General features: G+C 44.5%; 1 protein-coding gene across 6 annotated transcripts in view; it reads left to right on the top strand.

The window, feature by feature from the left end:
• Nucleotides 1-25,277, top strand: part of ELAVL4 (ELAV like RNA binding protein 4) — a 144,785-nt gene that overhangs the window by 111,172 nt on the left and 8,336 nt on the right. For all 6 annotated transcript variants that reach the window (XM_045979531.1, XM_045979539.1, XM_045979546.1 and 3 more), the window contains 2 exons: nt 7,737-7,840; nt 23,528-23,681. In XM_045979531.1, coding sequence (XP_045835487.1) covers nt 7,737-7,840; nt 23,528-23,681 — 258 coding nt within the window. The remainder of the gene's footprint in view (nt 1-7,736; nt 7,841-23,527; nt 23,682-25,277) is intronic.

The following is a 25,277-nucleotide window of genomic DNA, read 5'->3' as shown; positions in this document are numbered from 1 at the left end:
CTTTAGGGTAATATGCACTGCTTGGATTCAGCCCTCAGATTGGAAGCTCATACCTTGATGGGAAAGTCCTATCAAAATCTCCTGTTTGTTTTTTTTTTTCAAAGCTGAACTCAAATGCCACCCCCCCCCAAGGAAGCCTTCTGTATTCTGCTCAGTCAGAATCAGTCGGCATTTCCTCTCTGTTCCTGTATATAGTTCTTTATAAATTTTTAAAAAATATTTTATATATTTATTTGAGAGAGAGAGCATGAGAGAGAAAGAGCATGAGCAGGGGGAAGAGGCAGAGGGAGAGGGAGAAGCAGACTCCCTGCTGAGCAAGGAGCCCAATGTGGGGCTCAATCCCAGGACCCGGGATCATGACCTGAGCCAAAGGCAGTCGCTTAACTGACTGAACCACCCAGGAGCCCCTGCATATAATTTTAAAAGAAGTATCTCTGATATATTTCTTATTTTTGCTGAACTAAAATTAATTCTTATATCCATCTTTGCATTCTACATATTAAGTCCTCTGAAGTCAGGAACAATTTCTTGGTCATTTGGGGGCCCACTCATAGTACCCAGGATGTTTTAGGTGCCTGTTATGTATGGAATTTGTGTGCCTGGTGCGTATCATGTGGTCCAATATAAAAGTAAAGCATCAGAAACATTCTCTACCTTTAAGAAGTTGGGGCCTCACTGAGAGGATAGCATTCTCATACACAATAGTAGAAGGCAGTGTTTAATGGGGGTGTGGGAGCAAAAAGATAAGGAACCAACACCTATTGAGCATCTTTTATATGCCAGGCACTTTGCATGCATTATCACTTTTAATCTTCCTAATAACTCCATGAAAAAGTAACATTAAGTTCATTTTACAAATGAGATGACTGCAGCAGAAAGGGACAAAGTAGGAATGCAGATTTGGGGGAAGAAAAGAAATAGTGTATACAAAGGAATTTTGAGAATTTTCCTATCAGAGTTTCCCTTCCCTGTTACTATGGATTAGGATGTGTAGCTTTCTCAGAAACCATGGTATAGGGAGGTTAATTTAAGTGACTTAGCCAAGGCCACACAGCAATAAGCTGAAACTACATTTCTTACATCATTACAGTTCTGTATCAAGTCCCCAGATGTTGCCAACGATGCTGGTAGAAGACGACACTTAGAGTTCCAAGACTTTAAACCATACTTAGTTTGAGGCATTTGCGTGAACTACCAAAAGAAAAATCCTCTGATTTGTCGTCTCCCCTAACCCTGAGCGTGCAGAAGAAAAGCCAGGACTCAGGTTGCCCAGCACTGTGTAAACCCCACAGAGATGGGATGGGTGGGAACAGAGCTGTGAATGCTCCAGCATCTCAGAATATCCCCAGTCAGTGCTAAGAAAGGGAAGAGACCCCAATGTAGGGTGCGTTCATCCCCCTGAGTGCTTACCTGATGCTGGACACTACCGTGCCTTTTCACATGCCTTTTCTCCCCACGGGAGAAAAGCAGGAGCTAAGTCACACAGACCTGGGCTTATTCAAATCCTAGCCATGGACCCTACTTGCCGGTTACTTCACATGTCTTAGCCCATTTTCCTTATCTGCACGTTGGGCCCCATGGCACCCATTTCACACAGGATTAAATTAGGAAACATTAGTAGGCCACTTAGCACGGTGCCTGGCACAAGATGAACCCTGAATAGATGGTAGCTGCTGTTGGTCTGTGTGTCAACGTCGTTAGCCCTCACAGCGATGCTAAGATTGTGAGGATAAGGGATTACCTGGGGTTTTCAGATGAAAGAAGAGGCTGATAGAACTTAAATGATTTAACCAACGTTATAGGGCAAGTATAGTTTACACACACACACACACCACATATCACTGTGTGTGTAGTAACAGCTGCAGGCCTCTCTGACCCTTAGGGTGTGTTCAGGTAGATTTTGAGGCATCCAACAACAGGGAAAGTCATCTCAGGACTGGCAGGGAGGGAGTCCTGGGATTTAGAGCCCAGCACGCGGATTAGCGCCATTGCAGGTGATGTTAAGGTAACTGGGGATTTTATCATGTGCTTTGAGAACAGAATTTCAGCCTGAGCTAGGGGTTCTAACATTCACAAAAATTCCTTACTCAACTCAGAAGGTTTTTTTGTTTGTTTGTTTGTTTGTTTTAAGATTTTATTTATTTATTTGACAGACAAAGATCACAAGTAGGCAGAGAAGCAGGCAGAGAGAGAGGGGGGAAGCAGGCTCCCTGCCAAGCAGAGAGCCCGATGTGGGACTCGATCTCAGGACCCTGAGATCATGACCTGAGCTGAAGGCAGAGGCTTTAACCACTGAGCCACCCAGGCGCCCCTCAACTCAGAAGTTTTTATCAACAGCAGCTACCCATCTGGCTGCCCGCTTTGGGGCTTCGCAGATGAGGGGAGTAGCAGTTAGCTTTCTGGAGAATGACGATTTTTGAAGAAAGAAAGAGCAAAGTGTGCAGGATGGCAGTGCAGAAATGCTGAGGTCCCTTCCAGCCAGCCCTGCAAAGGGATGGCTTCTCTGTTGCTGCCATCAACCATGAGAATGTCACATTTGGGGTCCTCCTGTCATAACCTCCAGGTCTGCAAAGACAAAGGGAAAACAACATCTATCCAGAATGACTGGGAAAATGATGGGTTGTATATAGTGGTGATTCCTAGAATTTGAATACAATGAAAATGTTTATTAGAGCAGGTTATTGAAGATAGTTGAGTTTTTCTTAGATGATTCAAAAAGCCTCAGAAGTATTTCAGGGCTTTGGTATCATTGTCAGTGATATTTTAGTTCAAATGGGGTAGCTGTGAGTATGGCAAAGGGTACTAGATTTGGACTCAAAAGATCTAAACCAGGGGTCAGCAAACTATGGCCCAAAGGCCAAATTGATCCCACTGCCTATTTTTCTGAATGTGTTTTACTGGAACACATATTGTCTATGGCTGCTTTCATGGTGTAATGGCAAAGTTGTCATGACAGAGACCAGAGGACCTGCCAATCCTAAACTACTTACTGTCTCACCCAGTACGTAAAAAAAAAGTTCGCCAACCGCTGATCTAGACTGAGATCCAGCTCTGTAATGGAGGGCATATCACTATTTTCTCTAATCTTCAGTTTCCATATCTATAAAATGACGATGATCCCTCCCACGGGGATGTTGTGGGAGTCAGATGTGACAGAACAGGTGGCAAAGCACTTTAGAAACTCCGAGGGTGGGCAGCACCTGATCTGTGCTGGCGGAGAGCCCCCAGACATTCATTGTGTTTTCTTTTCCAATCCTTAGTGTCAGCTTGTCATGCTCTTCCTTTCTCACAAATGCAAAAAGAATTTCCCAGATCCCCCTCCTTTCCCCAAACATAAAGCATTCTTCCAGAAATGGAGGGTTGGTACAGACAGGTATATCCACTCTTTGATCTGTTTGTTGAGCACCTACTATGTTCAACGAAGCAAACTTTTTATAAGCTAGTTCTTGTGAGAAGTGTTTGGTTTTCAGCGGGGGAGAAGTTGGTATGCAAATTATTACAGCAGAATGGAGATGTTGCCATGTCAGAGTAGGAGGACACATCCTGTGTTCGTGTGTGTGTGTGTGTGTGTGTGTGTGTGTGTGCATTTGTGCAGTTTTTCAAAACAGAGATATTCAGGTTCAGATTTAAGAAAAGCTTGTTAAAAACATGAACCTCTTTAATCCAAAATACACTGAAGTGCCTTAAAGTGTAGCCATTATGTATAAATGTTTCCCCTCGGAAACTATATTCTAATTTTAAGTTTCCATCCCAAACTGCCAAGAATGCATTTCCTGCCCATGCGTCATCACTGGGGATCCCTCATCTGTGCCTGCTGGATAGGACTATTAAGGAGTGGTCACATGTAAGGGCTGTGGATCACCTGAGTATCAAGGAGCCAGGTACTCAGGATAATTTCTAAATTTTGGAGGCAGTCTTCATTTCATAATACCACCTTTTCTTTATTGATTTTATTTTTTATTGATGATTCAATAGCCATAACCTCAATGGTTTAATTGTTTTATTTGACCAACTTCGTATCAAAATAAATTCATAAGTTGAGAACAGAAATAAAATTTAAAAAAATTTTCTGTTCTGAAAATCCTGTCACTATACTTATATGGTCAAATCTTGTTACTGCTGATAAAGGAAGATGTAGTTATTTTGGGAAAAAGGAATAATAAGAGTCCCTTATCTATTTCTGGGATGCAGATACACACACACTTCACTCTAGGCTCCAGACTGTGTCCCCTGGGGCCTTCCCAGCATGGTGGCTGTCTGGGTCCCCATCGAAATAGTGTTGGTATATTTTGTGAATGTCTTTCATCTATAGTTTTCTATGTGCATTTAAATATAGAACTGCAAACCTAAAACTCATCACCAATGTATGCCCACCATACAGACAAGTTAAAACAGAATTCTTGGTTTCACTCTCCCCCACTACTAATAATTGAAAGAAATGAGGCTTAGGTTTTATATTTTCTACCTTGGGATTTTATCATCTCTAGAGTGTTTTAAAAGAGATTGCTTAGTTCCATCAAGTATTTTTTATTAGACTTAGCTGGACTCCTCCTATGTTGGCAAGAAGCACATGAGGAAGCTGTTCTCGATCTAGGCTAACCACAGGTAGTATCATTGTGTGGCAGTTTATCTCATGTCTTTCAGTTCACAGGCAATGCTTTCCACCTCTGTTCCCCTCTTGTTCAATGCAGTGTTCTGTTTCAGAGTTTGCACCTCATTATTTCATATCAAAGAGAATCTCCGGTCTTTCCCCCTCTTCCTTTCTGAAACGATGTTCATCTGGTTTTTAGTTTTTCTCAAAAGCACCCTCATCCTGATGTTAAGTGCAGTCTCTCTCTAAACCTAGAGCAGGTGATAATAGCACAGTTGTGCTAATCGCCTTCAACCTGAGGTGATGGCTTGGGACTGATACAGGCAGGTGAGTAGATACGACACAGCTTGCTGGGCAGGAGTCCTCTTTGGGGGTACATGGGTGGCTCAGTCGGTTGAGCATCCAACTTGTGATCTCAGCACAGGTCATGATCTCATGGGTCTTGGGATCAAGCCCCCTTCCCCCCACCATTGGACTCTGCGCTCAGCAGGGTGTCTTCTTAAAGATTCTGTCCCTCTGCCACTCCCCTACCCCCGCTCTCTCTCTGTAAAATAAAAAAATAAGTCTTAACAAAAAAAAAAAAGTCCTTTCTTTCACTTGACCTTCAGAACCTTCCTAGGACTTGAAGCGTCTAAAATAAAGATAAAATATAGAATGTAAAATCATAGCCACTATATTTACTTTAGATTTCCATAAATACATGAATAATTACAAAGAAAGATATAGTATATTGGGGACATGCACCACTGGTAGGGCATAATAATTTCTTCCACATACATTCCATCAGTATGATGACTCATGAACTATTTGGGTTTAGGTTTAAAGTTTGCAGTTAAGTGGTGAGTGTTTTGTCTGTGTTTTTTCATATTTCATTTTAATTTTATAACAAATTCAATTTAGCTGGATAGATTGACTGTCTGACTTGTTTCCTAGAACTCATAACTAAGGTTTATCGTTGAGATTATTGCTTTAAAAATGCCCTTTAAAGCTTCTCAACTTGGTGCATGACTGTTTCAAATGAATAATTATAAGAATATTTTAGTACTGCAATTTTTAAGACTTCTCTTATTTACAAGGAAAATGGAACTGATAAATTTGAATGATGAAAATGGATTTAATTAGGTGAATTTCGTTAAGCTTGATGAGGTGGAGCCAAATTTAGGATAAATGGTATTTTTAAACTAATGTCTCTTATATTTTTGGATTTGCAGAAGTTTCCCAGAACATGTGGCAGAGTCTTGTAATTCATACACACCTCTCTCTCTCTTTCTGTCACACTTTTACTCTCCTGCACACACGCGCACGCATGCGCACAGAGGGGCCTGGCAGCTGGAGGGTGTTCAACATTCTCTCCTCCTTCTTCAGTTACTAATTCTGCCTATAAAGGGTATATCTGGCAAACTTTGCTCCTGTCTTTCCTGTTCTAGCCCTGTTATTCCAAAACACAAAGGAATATTCTAATGGAAAGTATTCTCATTTGGGGGACAAAAATGGGCACTTAGCCAATCCTCGTGATGCTCTTTGCTTGTGTCCTATAAAGGATGACAAAGTCACCCATTTTCTAATCCAGAACCCAACTTGTTTTCCCAGGTTCCCTCCTACAACCAACACAAACACAGACATTTACCAGCAAAACAGAAGCTGTTGGAAAGATTTTTTGGCTGCTGAAATGGGCTCCTGTCACCAGGACATGGCAGGCTTTTTGCTGTATTGTCTCCCAGACCTGGCCTGGGTACTCCAAAAAGAGCTTTATGTAATCAGTCTTCCCTGACATGTGACGTCCTGTCATTTTCCTCCCCTTCGGCTCTGCTGCCGCCCACAAATCAATAACATTGCCTGGGAAGTTCAAGCTGGTTTTGCAGCCACCCTAAGCTCTGTGTTTCTTAAAGGGTATGTCAGAAAATGTAAAGTTTCCTAATGATATTTCTGGCTGATGACACATGGCAGAGCTGATGGACTATTTATAATCAGTGGCACGATCGCAAGCACATTATTTTTATTTCACTTAGGGGGGAGCCCTGTCACTTGCTACCTCTCTTTGCAGACAAGTTGATGCCATCTCCACCTAAAGGAGCTAAACTGTCTTTGCAGAATGTGTTTGCACTCTCTCCTTTGTGTTAGGAGCTCCCCAGTCCTTTCCAATAGAACCCTCCTTTTTTTTTTTTCTTTTCTTTTTTTTTTTTTTTTTAATTCTTGGGCAGGGGAGATGATGAGGGCAACCAATGATTTGTAGCAACTGCTTTAAATTCTGGTCATGCTTTCACTATAAATGTCTCTGTCTTTGCTGCTCAGATCCTGCTACATTCCTCCGCGTGTGGGCGTGGCTGGCATGACTGAGGCAGCAGACACAGCTACTGCATTCAGCTCGCCCCAGTTTCACAGGACTCAGCGTAGCATAGCTGCCTTTCGTTGAGCAGCTACTATATTCTAGGCAATGTATTTGGTAGGCATTTTATGCACAAGATCTCATTAACGCTTTTAAACCTGTCTGTGGCAAGTGCTATTATCTCCAGAGAAAACATGTAGGGGAAGAAACGGGACATTAAATGACTTCTCTCGGGGCACCTGGATGGCTCAGTGGTTAAAGCCTCTGCCTTCGGCTCAGGTCATGATCTCAGGGTCCTGGGATCGAGCCCCACATCGGGCTCTCTGCTCGCAGGGAGCCTGCTTCCTCCTCTCTCTCTCTGCCTGCCTCTTTGCCTGCCAGATCTCTGTGTGTCAAATAAATAAATAAAATCTTAAAAAAAAAAAAAAATAAATGACTTCTCTCCACTGTCCCACAGCTGATAGGAAAAGCCCCATGACTCCAGTTCAAATCTAACAAACCACACCTGCTCTCTTTCCACGACCTTCTCACTTCTTTCTGATTGAGAGGACACTTATATGTGTATGGGGATGGGCAGGGGCACTCACCCATTCCCAACCTGGGCAGCTCCTGTGAATTCATAGGCTGATCAAAGTGAGAGATGGAAGAACTGGGAACTTTTCCACCTGGGATAAACCCTGCTGTAAAAGGAACCATATACTAGAGGAAAGTTTTGACTCCTTGCTGCAGTGGGAGCTGTTACTGCTATAAAGATACTGAGCTCTCTCTCTTTCTTTCTTTCTCTCTCTCTCTTTTTTTTTTTTTTTAATGTTTCCACAGGACAGAGTTTAGGATATGGATTCGTTAACTATATTGATCCAAAGGATGCAGAGAAAGCCATCAACACTTTAAATGGACTCAGACTCCAGACCAAAACCATAAAGGTAAGAAGTGATATGCTGGCTCCTGACTGGGCAGCACTGGTTAAATTTCATTCCTTTGATCTAATAAATCCAGGCTATGAGGGAGCTGGAAGTAGTGTTCTTTATTCATGCAAAGGACAATTATCACCCACTGTACTAAGTGGGGGATGCAGATCATTACAAAGAATGAGAAGCAGGCTGAGTAGCGGGAGGAGACAGAGGGCAGATGGGGTGTCAGGGCCCACCAAGAAGACCTGTGAGCCCAAGTCTGCAAAGATGGCCAGAACTGAGCCATAGGAGGAAGCTGGGGCTGGGAAGCTGTTCCAAACACAGGGAACAGCACATGAGAAGCTGTGAAAATGAATGTAAACATTGTGAGTGGGGAACAGGATATAGACTAGCATGGCCTAAGTTTGGATGGGAGGTGGGCAAGGGCCTCATGGGCCAGGCTGAACAGTTCGACTTTACCAAAAGGTGGACAGTTCATCTCCTAACTGAGACTAAAAAAGACAAAATCTTTTTTATATAAACTCTAGTTTATATAAAACTCTAGTTTTTAAATAAACTCTAGTGTAATAAGGATGGGTACTATAAAATTGTTAGGAACATAGTAAAGGAATGACAGAAAAAGTGACATTCTAACCATTGGAAAATAATCAGGGCTGTAGATAATATCTCAGGTGGGATTGTTTTAAGTCGAAAAGGAGAAGCAGTTACCCAGAGCCTGCTTCTCCAGACAGAGGTTCCTGTGACTGTGTGTCACACTCTCGGTTCAGACTTCACCTCGTGGGGAGCCTTCAGGAAGTGGTGCTGTTTGCTTTGAAGGCCCCTCCCACAGCCAGTGGTGATCTCCTGGATGGAGACTCCTCCTCCTCAGCCTCCCTTCCCCTTCTTCCTCCACCTCCAGGCAGCATCCTGCTTGGGGGCAGCTGCCAGCCCATTAATGAGTCCCATCCTTCATAGCCTATTAAACCACAGGGAGGTGTCTCCTGGGCGCTCTTATCCTCACGACAGCAGGTCTGACGCAAAGTAGGACAAAAGAGAAACCTCTCCCAGAATGGAGATCTATAGATGGCACCAGCTCTCAGCGCACGAAAACACAAAAGCAGAACTTTTTGGTTCAACACACCTACTTCTCCAACACCCAGACTGACAGAGGAGACTATTGACATCAGATAATCTTAGCTAGGAGGCAATCAAAGCAAAACCAAAGCCAAAACAAAAACCTTCTTTTTTGGAATATATTACATGATCGTCTGTCTTCCCTTGTCCCTTCCTTCCTTTAAACAGCTTTACTTTTGCAGTTGAGTTTAATTTTATGTCTAAAGATGATTGCTTTCCCGATATTTACGGTCTGTGGTACACACAGACCCCAAAATGGGCCTGACTCAGGCTGCCTCCTTCTCATCTTAAAATCAATCCCTTGAGTTATCTAATGGAGAAATAATTAAGAGTTGTTTAATTATGAGGTAGTCCTCTGAGAGGCAGGAGGATTAATTTCTTTCAAAGGAAAAACATACCTATTTTTATGTTTTAAGTGAAGATGGGAGGCTCGCATCCCTGACTGTTTGTTGAGGCCACACGGGGCTGAAGCTGTATTTGTGGTTTTGATTGATTTTTCTGTGCTATCCCGTTCAGCATTAGAATGTCAGACACTTACTCTTCCCTTGATGGACGCCCTGACCTTGAACTGAGAAAGTCCTTTTCATTCCTCTACAGTTTTCTTGAAACCCAAACCTTCCCAAGAGTTTAGGATCAAATCATCAGCCATCCATTCTGCCATATATAAAATCTCCCATGAAGCCGTTTGGGCTTCCTGAAAGACTGACTGAACCTGGCTTTTCCGATCTCAGAGTGCACCCCCTGATCCATCGTGCCATTGGAAGCAGTGCTTTGTCTAGGTGGATCTTACAGACGAGGAACATTGGTTATTTTCATTCTGTGAAGAGACAGTCTGCCCCACCCCCACACCTACCCTGCGCTCACCCTGCATCAAAACGCTGCCAACACATTTGCACCCAGCAGTAACGTGGGCTTCCGACACACTGTAGGATTCAAAATGCATGATGCCACGGCTGAATCAATAATTTCCATTCTCTACTACGAATGAAAATTTAATGTGCAAACCTAGGGATTTCAGCCCTTTCATTAAAGCAGTTTATTTGCCATACTCAAAATTAAGTTTGAGTGATAGGTTCCTTTATTAACTTTTCTTCCCTTTCCTAAAGGGACACAATGTTTAAGGTAAAAAATCATATTAAAGGGGAGGGGGAAAAAGCAAACCCTTCTCATGTGCTGTTAATAGTCTCATCATTTATTAATTTTTTAAAATTGCTTTTCTGCCTTTCAGGCCACTGTTTACTCCTGCTTCAGTTTGCTTTGATAAGTGACATGAGATTTATGTCTTTGCTCTGGCTCCCATGAAGGAATAGATAACTTGTCTATCTGGAAAACATAAGTATCCTCCTGGAAGCATGCTTTACAGAGATCTCCCCAGAACTATTTAGCACATGTTTGCAAGATGAGGTCAAGTGTGTCCCTCCTTCTCACATTTGTGATGCATTTCTGGATTGCTTTGTGCAAAACACCCTGCATTAAATATAATGCACAACACAGATGCAGGCACACCATGAGTTAATTCCTAAGGGTTTTGGGGTTTTTTGTTTTTTGTTTGTTTGTTTGTTTTTTAATTTCTAAGTTTTGACAATCAATGATTAACAGCTTGGGATAGATCTGGAAAGCCCTGAGGGAGTGGTAGAGAATGTAGTGAGGTAGAGAGCAATAAAGAGGGCAGCTACTCTTCAGCTACTGCTGATTGTTTAAGCCCGGATTATTGCCAGATCTTCCAATTATTCAATCAAAGCCGAAATCTAGATTTTTTTTTTCTTGCCGTACCTCTCAATTTTTAAAAGCTGGAAACCAACTTAAAAATTTTAAAGCATAGGGGGTCGGGGCAAACAAAATTTGGTAGTTGACCCGTGGACAAACAGTTTGTAGACTCTGGGGTCCAGGTTGAATACACAAACACTGTTTTGCCTGTTGGAAGTGGGTGGCTTGTTACTGGGTTGCTAGGGGAAGGTGCCCACAAATGATGGTTCCCTGTTAACAAATTTTCATTGCTCCTTTAGTAAGAGGGATGGAATGTGACTGTGCGCCAATGCCAAGGACACGTGGAGGGCAAGGCCAGGCCTCTGTCCTCAAAGAGAATACAATCTTGGCACAGACATAGCATCAAAACAGAGGAAGAGCGTGATTTGTTCATTAAGTCCCAACAAGTAGTGTGGATGACTGCAGATAATGTGCCTATCTGGAGAAAACAAGTACATTCTTCAGAGCGTGTGTTACAGTGATCTCCTAGGAACATCTAGTACATGTTTGCAGACATGTGACTACAGAGGGATTATTCCCTGGTTTATAACTTGTTTCATGGGGAAAAGTGGCCAGGCTGAAAGATGAAATGACTTGTCCAAAGGCAAACAAGTGACCAGCAGCTGAGCTGAGTTAGCATCTGAAGGTCCTTTGAAGCGTTCTGCCCCAAGAAGGAAATAATAATGATTACTTATTATACTTATACTAACAATGAATAATAGTAATGCTACCTTATATTGAATATTTACTCTGTGTCCAACAGTATTCTAGCCTATTTACATGCTTGATAGGATTTAATCCTTGAAACATCTCTCGGGGTGGATGCTTTACATGCATTAACTCTACTTCTTAAGATAACCCTTATAAGAAGGTTCTATTCACTCCTTCATACAGTTGAGGAAAGGAAGGCCCAGAGAGGTTAGGAGACTTACCCACGATCACACAGTTGGCAAGTGAGATTTGAAGTCAGCAAGTGTGCTTCAGAAATAACTCTGGCAATGCGCCGTAAGCGTTGGAAGGTCACACTGTGTGTTTGTTCAACAGCACATGTGTTCTGTAAGATTGTGTGGGTGTGTATTGTCTCTGCACACACACAGGTCATACTCCCTGGCATGGGAAGGAGATATAAAAAGCCAACAAATTGTATGATCCCTCCAGTTTCTTCAGTAAACAGACCTGTGGTTAGGACCATAGGGGATAGACCTGGGGAGAGAATTGACTTCAGGTCGTTTTCTTCTTGAATCCCTGCTTTCCAGGCTCTGTGCCAGGTCCTGGGATTTAGATGACCTAGGGGTGGCAGTGCACTGGGGATTCTCCCATCCACGTGTGTCAGAGAGGCATGGGGCATGGACCATGGGCTTACATATCTAGTCTGCCAGACCAGCCTAGAGCTCCACTTGGGAAATTGGGTCTTTTCTCAGGATTTCAACTCTGGACCCAGTGGAGATGCTTTGCCCTGTTTAGGGCTTTGAGAGTGCTAATTGTTCAGCTTCTTTCCTCACTTCTCTCCAACAGAAATCACTTTAGACTCTAGGAACCATTGGGTGAAATGGCTGTGGGCTCTGGGAAATGATTCTCGGTTCTCCTTAACCGCACACCAGATGTCGCAGTCCTGGGCTCTCTCCTCTCTCCATGCATTCTAAAACAGCAGCTTCTGAATTCACACTGTAATTTCAGCCTCTTGATGGGAAGCACTCCATTGAATCCAGCGGAGTGGTCCAGCTCTTTGCTGTCTTAATTAGTAACAAAGAAAATTAGATGGTCTGTAGTACCTTCAAAAGGGATATCTTTACAAAATCTTTACAAAAAGTTTGGATTGATATTCAAGTTACACTGAATAAAAAGTGATCTGAAGTGGATATGAGGGTTTGGAATCACTCCCAATAAACCTTTCAGAGTAATGGGATGCCAGTTTGGATTTTAACTTAAGTTCGAGGAGCAGGAGTAAAGGAGTGTTCACTGCTCTGCCTCCGTGAGGGCTCCTGTCTTGTGGGGGTCACAGACATGCAATGGACCAACTCTAATGCAATGGGATAGGGCAGTCTTAGGGATGCAGGGGCTTCCACTGGTTTGGTGTGGAGGGGCAGGAAGAAGGAAACTGTGTGAGTTTGAGCAGGAGAGGGACCTGTACAAAGTAAAGTTCCAAGAAGGCTCATCTGGCAATGGTGTGTCACTTAGGGTGTTTGACAGATGAAACCAGCAGCTTGCAGGTTGAAGGTGTTTGTCATCCTTAGACACTGGTTTTCATGAGATTTTTAGAAACTTTTTTACTCATTTTAAAAGCAAGGCATGCTTATTTATAAATAATTTGGAGAACACATTATCATATAATGAAGGCAGTATCAGCCATTCCCAACTCAATACTGTAACAGTGTTTTTATATATTTCCTTCCTTTTGTCATTGCATTACAGGTTTACAAATGATTTTGTGTCTTTTTCTAATAATTGCATATAGCTATTATTCAATTTAGAAAAATATGACTTTAAAGAAAACATTCCCAGAGGAAAACTCTTATGCAAACTAGAGGTGTGAGTGATATCAGGACTGGAACAGGGATGAGGGGACAAAAGGCTGCCTCTGCCATACAGAGTGAACCCAGGAGGGTTGGCAGGCAGTCAGGAGAGGCGCTGTGAGAGTAGGAAGGGAGCTTTATCACAAGGCCGCAGCCCAGCTCCAGAGGGAGCAGGACTGGAGAAGGGGAAGGTGTGAGTGAGGGCTTTTTCAGAAGGAAAAAACTTCCTTCTCTGCGAAGAAGAACGAACTGAGTTCCTGTATTCTGGCATCTCTGTGCCATAATGCCTCTTAGCCATTTCTCCATCCTGGCTTTATTCTTCTAATAGCGCTAACGGTGCCTCCAGGGGATCTCTCCACACTGGAGTCTTGCAGGGTCCAGTCTGCCCCTCCCACCTCTTCCTCTTGCCAAGGGTCATCAGGGCACTGCCCCTCCCTCACCCCACCATCCACCTGCCTTGCTAAAGGCCTTTGTTCTGCTGAAGCATCTTTTCTTTGCACTCGGCATAAGCAATTATTTCTCCTATCACTGCTCTTAATGCTTCCCGGAGAGTTAGCAGATCATTTTTTGCTGACGGGTAACACCCCACCCAGAAATGATAGACTGCCTCCCTCAGTCTTATTAATAATAAAAAGGCACTTTTCTCTCCTCCCCCACGACAGCTATAGTCAGAACAGTGTGGGAGCACTTCCCTGCCAAGGTCAGCAGGGGAGGCTGGATCACTGAATCCCCAAGGAGCCAAGAGAGGGCACACATCCACAGCAGTGGGAACCGGACACCCGTTTATCCCCCATTGTAGCGGGCTGCTCTTTCTCTCCTGAGAGAGCTTGTTTGCCTGCTCTGCTTCCCAGTGCCCTGCTAACTTCATCTGGGTGAATAATTTCAGATACCTGTGTAAGAGTTTGAAGGATCGACCTAGCACGTCCCTGTTCTCTCTGCCCAGTGAGGTTGTTATAATTCCAATATCTTAAAGGTCATCCACTGTGTCCTGGATCTGGATTACAAAAGCAAATCAGGTATGGGTTGAGAGGACACGTAGGTTTTCAGAAGTGTGTGGAATGGGGCTTGGGTGCTTTAGTTGTCTACAAGTGTGAAAGAAACCATCAGGGGGGTGTGAGCTGCCTTAGAAAAGCCAGCTCACCTTGGCTGTGTTAGAATTGTGGATTCCAGATTCCAGGAACCCACTCTGGTCAACTGTCCTTCGTGTCTGTGTCCCATTCTCAGTTCTACGTTTTAAAGAGACAGTCTACGGGTTGTGCAGAGGCAAACGGGGAAGATGGCAAAGATGGTGCTGCACTCCCAAATTCATCCACCATGGTTGCTTCCTTGTTCCTACGGGAAAAGAAGTCTGCAGGGACTCTGAAGTGCAATCTTGTATTTCAAGAATCCGGGAAGAGACCCCATGCAGCTCTCAGGGTAGAACATTTGCCTTGGGTGGTAGTGAGTCTCTGATTGTCAGGGACATTCGGATGGAGTCATTGGGGATGACATAGGAGAGATTCCTATACCACACTGGGGTCTCACCCTTGAGCTCTGAGATTCTGTATTTTTGTGTGGTTTCTGGGCTTCAGTCTCTTCTGTCCAGTATAGTAGCCACCAGCTACCTATGGCTTTTTAAATTTGAATTTAAATTAATTAAAATTGAGTAAAATGAAAAGTTCCATTCCTCAGTCATGCTGGGTACATTGGAAGTGTTGGGTAGCCACATGTAGCTAGTAGCCACCATCGAACACCTCAGATCTAGAACATTTTCGTGATCCCAGAAAGTTCTACTGGACGGTGCTGGCCTGAAACAGTAGTGGCTGTGGGGAATAATCTCTTCTCCGGGACTATCATGAAGCCCCAGAGCAAATCAGCTGGTCCGTCAAAGATCATAGAGCCAATCCCCCTTCCTTTTGTTGTCCATTTGAAAGAGCATTGAGTTACGATGAAGAATCAGTCAAGTCCCAACTCTGTCAAAAACCACCAGGATGACCTTTGATGACTTACTTTTACTTCTCTGGATGCATTTCCTCATCTGCAAAATGGTGTCTTCCAGCTCTAACAACCTAACTAATAAAATATTAGAGCATGATCTTGTCAGCTTGGTAACTTTCCAGGGAAAGCAGCCATTTGTGCCAAGCACACAGCTTTTATTTCACGGTCCACATTAGCCTGACATAGTGGAAAGATCCCAGATCTTGGAGTCAATATCCAGCTTTGTCTTAGTTCGACTATGTGACCTTGGACAAGTACTTCATCTCACTGAACCAGAGTATGTCATCTAGAAAATGGAACAAATAATGCCTCACTTCTGGGTCCTCATAGTTTATAGTCGGTTGCCCAAGTAATGCTCCCCAGAATGAAGGCAAAAGTGAATAGGGTTATCCCTGGGTGAAAGTTACATGAGAGGGGAAGTCTGTTTCCTGTCTGCATGTTTCAGAGATGTACATGCTTCAAAGATGCTTTTTAAAAATGTAAGGAAAGAGTTTTGAGTCTTGTTAAGCCTCAGGCACCATATATAGAGGCTTTGTATAGTGGGAAGTATAATGCAACTCCCAGGTGGCATCAGTCACCTTATCGGTCTAACAGAGAGCAAGAGTCAGGAGGTGCAGTTTAGTGAGAAGACTGAGTGTCTTCATCTCTGAGACCAGCTCTTCCACCAATCAGCCCATGAAACCTTTAACACATCTCTCCTTTCTGGGGGCCACGAGACAGACGGCAAGATCTTTCTACTAAGTAAGGCCAATTTGATGGACTTCGTTAAAGTTGTAGGCATACGAGCAGATCACTACACCATTTTTTTAAAAGAAGTATTTTTCCAGCTACTGTATGCCAGATACCCTCCTGATATTCTTGGATACTCTTAAACTCCTTGATGGAGGTATTGTGATAGCTGCGGCCATGGAAATGTATACCAGCTAAAGAGTTCAAGGAGACAGCAGTCATTTGTACCTGGGCCTCTTGGAGGAGGCAGTATTCAGACAGGGTCTGTATGGATGGGCAGGGGTTCACTTTGACATGATGGTGAACAAATAGCAAGAACAAAGACAGAAGTAGAGACGTGAAGTGCATATTCAGAAAACTGACCTTTTTAAATTTGAACTGTAGCACAGAGTGCACGGAGCATTAGCAGGAGGTGAGAAGTTGGCCCAGATCTCGGAGGGCCTTGAATGCTCAAATGAGGCATTTGATCACCATCACAAGGTGCTGGAGAACCACTGAAAGTTTCGAGCAGGGAGAAGTGGTACCATCGGGGCTCATTAGAAATATTACCGTTGGGTCTTGCCTCTGGTAAAAGAATATCATGTATCAGGTGACAGGTGGAGGAAAGTATGAGGAATGGGGCCACATAAGCAGATACCTGTTCTGCCTGTGGGCAGGGCTGCAGCCTTAGGCACAGGGGTAAGCTGATCCTCACAATCAAAGCTGTTGTTTCTAGGAAACAGCTGGCTTCTTTCTTCTCTCCCTGCTCCTGGAGGTGGGATCAGAGGTATCTGCAAGGGTTTGCTCCTCGAAGGCCCTGGCAGCACCAGAGTCTGTACTCTGCTGCCATTCTCCTGGGCTCTTTGGAATGAATATCCCCCCTGGGATCTGTATTCTCTGGGGAGTTTGTGCTCACTCAGAGAGTAGGGTGTTGCAACAGATTGGGGAAAATCTGCAGCCTGATCTGAAATGATAGGTCTCTGTGTGTGTCTTCTCTGCTAGACTCAAGGACTAGATGTCAAGGACTGTTATATTCATCTCTATACTCCCAGAGTCTCATGTAAGACCATAGCAGTTACAGCAAAGCTGCTATTTATTGAGCACTTTCTGTGTGCCAGGCATAGTGCCTTGAAACTTTTTTTTTTTAAGATGTGTTTATTTATTTGAGAGACAGAGACAGAGAGACAGAGTTGAGGGGCAGAGAGAGAGGGAGAGAGAGAATCTCAAGCAGACTCCCTGCTGAGCACAGAGCCAGGACACAGGGCTTGATCTCATGACCCTGAAATTAAGAATCAGGTGTTTAACTGACTGAGCCACCCAGGATCCCCATAGTGCCTAGAAATCTTATATGCATTAGCTTGTTTATTTTATGTTTTTATAATTTTATTATTATGTTGTGTTAGTCACCATACAATACATCATTAGTTTTGATGTAGTGGTCCATGATTCATTGCTTGCGTATAACTTATTTGCATTAGCTTGTTTAATGCTCCAAGTGCTCTGTTAGAAATCTTCTAAACTATGTTACTCAGGTGATACATCTCGGAAAGGTTAAGTTACTTTCCCCAAGCTTACACCACTAGTAAGCAGTCGGGGTTTAAATCCCTATCTTTCTAGCCCCACAGCCCTCGCTCTTGACCTTTGTCTCTTTTCAGAATTCCAGAATAGATGCTCAGTGTCAGTTAAAGTAACATAAGCAAGAACTTCCTTGGAGTGGCCTGTCTCAAAATACAGTTACCTGATGCTCTAACTAGCACCTATCAGTGAGAGAAACCCACGGGATAAAGGGTGATTCAGACAGAAGGGTGCTCCTAGTGTGTGTAGCTAGAATAGAAATTGGAGAAGGATGGAAGCTGTAGAAGAGACACATTTGAATTCAGTAGAGGAATGAACTTACCCCTAATCAGGGATGGCCAGTAAATGAGCAGGACACCTCATGAAGCAGTAAGCTTCCTGTGTAACATAAAAGGCAGGTGGCCAGCTGCCTAGGATCTCACCTAGAAACTGTGAGGCCACTTTTGGCACCGAGTTTCTGTGAAGTGGATTTCAAGGAGAGTGCTTTCTTCCAGGATCACCAATGACACCTGTCACCTTTATTTCTGCTTACCGTGAACCACGGTTGTAGAGATTAGCAGTTTTGTGAATAGAATGCCTAGCCCATGAAAACATCCAGTCAATGAGATCCTTCTTACAATTCGAAGGGGCCTAACAAGTGATGGCCTTGTCTTCCACATCCTAGCTATAAACCAATTGAGAGATAAGACAAAAAAGAAGAGCGTATTAAATCCTAAGGTCACCTTTATTACGGATTACATCCAAGATGGATTTCCTGAACACAATGGGCTTTCTGACACAGATCCCCACACTTTGACAGACTGACAGTCCCTGTCACAGGTGCTATGGACACCACAGGACTCCCCATATGAGAGCAGAACCTGCATCACAGAGTATAGAGCCTGGAACAGAAAGTGGCTGCCAGAAGGGAGGAGGCAGGCAGCAGCTGAGGCTCCTGTGCCCATCGCCCTTACCAAAGCCTGTTCGAATGGTCCCTCCAGTCTTCCCCTGGAGAGGAGGTGGTGACGGGGCACGGAGAGGCCTACAGTCCTACTCCAAGGGCTCCCTGCACATGGAAGCTAACACTGGGAGCGGGAGTGTTCCTTGCCAGGAACAGCCATCTGTACTGCACTCACTTATTTGCTCCCTTCCTCACTGGACCATGGTTGAAGCAGAGCACCCAGCAGGGGACCTACCCCCAGGAAGTGTCCTGGAAGGGGAGGAATGAATGAACTCTTATCTTCTAGTGCCAGTATTTGATGAATGAAGCACCTTCCCAAGGCAGAGAAGGATGCCTTTTCTAATCTTACCAGCCTCCCAGCACCCAAACCAAGCCTTTACCATGCTTTCCGAGCCCTCTCCCTTTACTGTAACGTGGCAGGTTAGACAGGATGTGAGGGGTTGCCAGAGGACTTGTGGAAACGTTTTTCCCTAGGCTGTGCTGTTCCTCCCACCCAGCCCAGGCCAACCCCTGGCTGTGAGCTGGTGTGTGGGGGAGGGGCACCCCCAGCCCTGTTTCCGTTGCCCTGTTAGTGACAAATGCCAATGCCTGCTGTACCACCTTGGTGAGAATCACTGACAGCAGCCTTATGAAGTCACTTTGGAAAATGGAAAGTACTTCATGGAAACTGGGAAGTACAGTGGAATCTGTAGGAATGTGCTCGAAGAAATTCATGGCAGTGAAGTAGTAAAGGATGACCCAGATGCCACCAGGCTGATGGAGGAGGACAGTGGTGCCTCTATAGCTGCTCACTGGTGGTATCCCAGATGTTTGCTTGTGTGGTAAAATTGTAAGTTGTATCCCAATGGGGGCTAGAGTCCCACACTGCCCCACGAAAGCCCATAGTACATACCCCATAATAATATGTACTAAATAGCTGCTAAATTCTAGGAATGCACTATACACATTAAATCTATTATCTCAACTCTTTACAATAACTCACCGAAAGAAAATCATCCCCCTTTATATGAGTAAAGAAACTGAGATTTATCAAGATCAAATTACTTGCCCAAGGTCACAGCTAATGAGTGCCAGAGCCAGCCCACAGTCAGGACTCATAAACTCCACACTGTACTGTCACTCTTGCAGAGGGTCAAGGTTAGGGTAAGCCTGCGGAGATGGGGAGTTTGGAGAGACTACATATCTTTTTTTTTTTTAATAATATATTTTTTAAAGATTTATTTATTGGACAGAGAGAGATCACAAGTAGGCAGAGAGGCAGGCAGAGGGGGGGGGGGAAGGAGGCTCCCCACTGAGCAGAGAGCCCAATGTGGGGCTCGATCCCTGAGATCATGACCTGAGCTGAAGGCAGAGGCTTAACCCACTGAACCACCCAGGTGCCCCGAGACTACATATCTTTTATCAACATCATTTGTAAAGTCACCTGCCTTTGGACCACACTTACCTAGAGAGAGAGGAGTAGCTTCCCCACTCCCAGCTCTTTCTGAGCTCCAGAGCAAGATCAGTGCCAGCCTAGAAATGCCAGTATTGTCTTCAGAGATCCTGGATGAATGAATTGAGCGGGATCCTGATGGTCTGAAGCCTGGGACTCTCTAGGGCTCTGCCTTCAGCATTGGAAGGACTGGGCTCCAGGCCACTAGTTTAGTGGGGTGAACAAACCAGCAAAGCCTGGCTGGCTGTCTGCCGGGGCTAGAAGTGCATCATTTTTGAGAAATGTTTCAGCACAACGATGTGCCTGACACTTGTAGTCACTTGGGATTTCATAAAGGAATGAAGCCACTTGAGATGTGCAAATACCAGGATGAGCATTTGGATAATAAATGTAGAGAGATCCCTTTTCTGTCATTTTTGCCCACACCCACTTCTACAGATTTCCTGGACAGGCCAGGGGACTAAGTGAACAAGGGACTTAAGACTCCAAGTCAAGGAGAAAAAGTAAGCAGGAGTTAGGTTTGGTGAATGTTCAAACTGCTGCTGTCCACCTTTGGGACTTGTTATTGCTCTGTGGCTGTGATCTTTGGCAGTAATTCTCCCTGGATGAGGTTTGGGGAAATGGTTTTGTCCTGTCATTGACTCTCCAGTACCAGCTCCTTTTCCTAGCAGGTCTGTTTCCAGCCCACTCCCTCCCCCATCTCTGGCTGCCCAGACCATTGGGTGTCAAGGTCATTACTCTCCATTGTGCATTTATTGGGTTTCACACAGGCACTGCAATAAGCTCTTCACCTTCATCATCTTATTTGTCCTTGGAGAGCTATCACTAGGCCACCATTCCTTGACCCCAACATACACATGTCTCACCACCAGTCTCATCTCAGCTCTGTCTTTTTCCTGGCCCTTTTAGCCCTTAATTAAAAGGGATATTATTCTCCCCTTCTCAGTGTTCCTGTCCCAGTGATATAGCCCTGAAAGAGCACAATCTTGGGGCATTGTGATAATTGGCCCATAAGAGTATTTGACTCATGTTGGGTCATGTTGGGTGCCTCCTGTGTGTTGTCTCTTGTCCCCATTGGACTTGGAAATCCTTTAGGGCAAGAGACCACTCTTTTTTCTTGTTTATTATGCATCCCTAGCACATAGCACTGTGCCTGGTTCATAGTAGATCCTCGGGAAATGTTTGCTTAGAGAAGGCCTCTGGGTGATGTCTAGTCATAGAACAGTCTTCTTTCAGTCCTTCCAATCCCAGACACTGGGGAATAGGAAACCTGTCCCTTAGTTCTTAGCTTGATAGGGAAACCCAGCTATGATTCTGGATGCATGAGTCTATGATTCTATGATTAACTCTTGTTGATTCCCCTTAAGTGGAGGAATCCAAGTTGCAGTTAGCCCCAAAGAGTGGGTGTATTCCTTTATTCTTTTCATAAGTGTTGAACATCCTGCAGGTATCTGGCTCTGTGCTCGGAGCTAGAGCCACAAAAATGAACAAGACAGACAGACAGACACACACACACACACACACACACCATGACCACAAGGGGATCAGCAAAATAGATGATCAGGAGACTAGATAGAAAGATGGTGACTCAAGGTCCGAACAGGTTAAGCAAGTACTGTGGGTGCAGTTCACTGAAAGCCCTACTAGGGGGATTTTTAGAAGGAGGTAAGATCAGGGAAAGCTGCCTCGAGAAAATGGCATTGGAGCTGGGCCTTAAAGGAGAATAGGATCAGGGCCTGAGAAAGTACATGGAAAAATTTTCCCCACAAGCAAGGACATAGAAGTAGGAGGATATGTTTTAGGTCAATGCAAAGGTCATTCGGATAATTAATTTGTCTAATAATTGGCACTGGTGAGACAGGGGTAACTCTCATTACCATGAACATATCACTACAACGTTCTTATTTCCTTCTCCCTACTGCTCCCTTCTCATGCCTGAAAAACAGTTCTGCTGGGTTATCACCTGGAAAGACTTTGTTCCTTAAAGGATGGGGTATGAGAGCCTTGTGTGGAGTGATTCTCTGTCCACGCAGTCACATGAAACTCAGCCCCCACTCCCCAGGGACCAGCCACGTAAAGATCCCTTTGCATGCCAGCCCTGTGCTGGGAAGGAGCTTACAGAGGGCACCCCCGAGTTCCTGGAAGAGGTAGATACTGCAGATAGGCCGACTCACTCCATCAGCAGGAGGAGACCAGTGAGCCAGATTTGTCACTCATATCATTTTATCTGTTGAGTCAACATCTATTTTTCAGTGTGGAATCCATAAAGGGACTCGGTCGGCATCTCTGTCCCGGAGAGGGGAAGAGTGCCAAGGGCGAGGTGTCTGCTCAGCAGCATTCATTCCCCTTTGCTAGATCCACCACCAGACCCATTCTCAGATGCAAGGTCGGCTTCACTGCTCAAGGTTTAGTTCTTAATGCCAAGGGTCCAGTTTAACATGTACGCTTTCTTATGTACACACGTTTGTGTGTGTGTGCAGAACACACACACACACCTCTGTAGTCTTAGCAGGCCTTGTAAATTGGTTATATGGATCAAATAAAACTCCCAACTGAAAAATGCTAAGCCATATAGGTCCCTTCCTGTCCAACATTGTCAGATGTGCTCTGAAATGACTGTTTTCATCATCTATTCTGAGCCATAACTGCCCCAGAAATAGCTTTAGCAGGAAAGTGCTTTTGTTAGACTAGCTGTAAATTATATTTCAAATGTCTGATGTTGTTTTCTTAAAAAATAAATAAATAAGTAAATGAAAGTCTAAAATTAATGACTGCTGGGGTTTGCTTTGCTTATGTGTACTGCTACAGATTTGGCTTCTTGCAGATGGAATTTCAGATCTGTTTACACTTCTGTGTTAGCTTTTTGGGGGAAAAAAAAGCAGTTGAGAGATCTGGGAGGACAAATTTACAAAGTCGAACTTATTATAACCATTCGTGAGGCTCGCTTCTTTCTCCCCCTGCCCTCTCCCTCCCTCCTGTCCCCCCCCCCCCGCCCTCATTTTGTTGATTGTGGTTTTATCTGCTCCTGCTCAAAGTTAGACGGCAACTGGTTCTTGCAGATGTTATGACAAGGTCACAGATCCAGTTTCACAAGCAGATGTTCATGAAGCCCCGTTTCACCAGCACTTTGTCATTCAGTGAGAGCAGACCTTGTGGGAGCAGATTGGAACAACACAAAGGATGGGACATAAAAAATCTTGCAGAGAACCTGATCACTTTAATGTGTTGAAAACGAAGGGCTGGGGGGTGGGGAGGGTGGCAAGGAGAGAAATCTGCAGAGCAGAATTTCTTGGAGGTTTTTTTTTTTTTTTTTTTGGTTTATTCAAAGATTATTATGTGTTGGATACAGTAAATCATCTATACACCCACATCCAGGAGGTAAATCTTCAGAACTCCTTGCGTGGGTAGTTCTGCATTTAACAGCTGCCATACAGTAGCTATTTTGTTCTGCACTTAGAGACCCTTATCTGTGCATTTGTTTTAAGTTATAGTCAACTTTCCTTTTGTTCCTCTATTGCTGTTCTCCTGATTCTCACTACTATTACAAGAGTAGCTAAGACTCTGAACTACTGAGTTATTTAAACTGACACCATGAGTTAGAATGATAGACGAGGCACTGCCATCTCAGTTGTGGACTCAGCCTCTACTTGGAGGGTGTTGCTATAATGGATTTAGCTCCTCTTGCCTTTTCCTAGGTCTCATATGCCCGTCCGAGCTCTGCCTCAATCAGGGATGCTAACCTCTACGTTAGCGGCCTTCCCAAAACCATGACCCAGAAGGAACTGGAGCAGCTTTTCTCGCAGTATGGCCGTATCATCACCTCTCGAATCCTGGTTGATCAAGTCACAGGTTAAGTGTTTCTTTGTCATTTCTTTCCTTGTGTCTCAATGCCACAGCCAGTGCCCTGTGACCCATAGGAGCAGAGAGATAACAGTTGCTTAGGGTAAAAAAATATGGGTCATGTGTAGACAGGGTTTTGACTTAGAAGAAAGGCTCTGATCAATCAAATGCCCACATTTAAAATGGGCCGCCTTAGGAGATAGATCTCCATCATGGGAACAGTTCCAGCAGCAGCTAACCTGCTTGGCAGGGCTGTAGAGAGGATTCAGGCATCAGGTTGTGAGTGGGACTGAATGACCTTCAAAGTCTCTTTCAACCCTCAACCAAGTAACATTACTTTTGTATGTGGAAAGAACCCATCTTAGAGCTCCAGATCCAATGATAGCGTTAGAGTGCTAGAGGGACTCTCACGTTGCCTCATTCCCCATGTGAGAAAAGAGTGGTCCAAAGTGAGGGATCTGACTTCTGCCCAGCTAGTTAGTAGCAGGGCAGGGACATGAAGCCAGGGCCTGGGACTGTGGTACTACATCCATCATAAAGAAAGGCAACCACCACCTCTCAGTAAGAAATGCAAGCTACCCTGGGTTGCACTTTTTTTTTTTTTTAAGATTTTATTTATTTATTTGACAGACAAAGATCACAAGTAGGCAGAGAGGCAGGCAGGGAGAGAGGGGGAAGCAGGCTCCCCGCCAAGCAGAGAGCCCGAAGCAGGGCTCGATCCCAGGACCCTGGGACCATGACCTGAGCCTAAGGCAGAGGCTTTAACCCCTGGATTGCATTTTTAATGACAACATGTTTTCACCTATTCCACACTAGATCCCAATTTAAAACACCCCCCCCCAGAGCAGTTTAGTGTCTGTTTATCATCCAGCTCGTGTGACAAACCCTTACTGAAGCCAGCTCTGCCCCCAGACACTGTTCAGAGGAATACTGGGGCCCAGGGATGAAGGAGACACAGTCCTTGCCCTTGCAGGACTCCAGTGTGATGTGCACCTGCAAGGGGCTCTCCCATGTCCCCCGGGAGCTCAGGAGGAGGTGTGCTGTGCCTGGCAGGGGATTGGTGTGAGGGCTGCATCAAAGAGGTGACTTGTTTGAGCAGGGTTTTGGAGGATGACTCGCAGTTATCTGGCGCAAAGGAGGGATAGAGAATTCTAGGTGGATATGATGTATCCTATAGAATAGGTAGAGAGACATATCGTAAGGCATGGAGCAGAGGAAGAACACAACCTGTTCAAGGAATATGTGGCAGTTCAAGTATGGCTGGCCTGAGGCTCACCGGGGAACTTGGAGCCACCTCATCAGGGGCACCAAAAGCCAGGCTAAGAAGTCTGACTTCATCTGTGTGCAACATGGAGCCACGGAAGGTTTTTTTGGTGTGTGGGCTTTGTTACTCTGTGTGTGGAACGTGGGGCCATGAGGAACAGGAACCATACACAGGGTAAAAAATTGAAAAGTTATGAAAAATTATGAAAAATGGATAAAGAGTATTTTTTAAAAGGTGTCCTGTAGTCAGAGTTTGCTTGGCAAACAGATTATGTAGTCGTTGCGGGGGGAGCACATTGTAGGACTAGAAACTAGACAGTGGGTGATGGGTTACAGCAACTA

Source organism: Meles meles, chromosome 1 (genome assembly GCF_922984935.1).
Source record: "Meles meles chromosome 1, mMelMel3.1 paternal haplotype, whole genome shotgun sequence".
Taxonomy (NCBI): domain Eukaryota; kingdom Metazoa; phylum Chordata; class Mammalia; order Carnivora; family Mustelidae; genus Meles; species Meles meles.
Note: the sequence above shows the minus strand (reverse complement) of the source record. Positions and strands in the feature narration are given on the sequence as shown.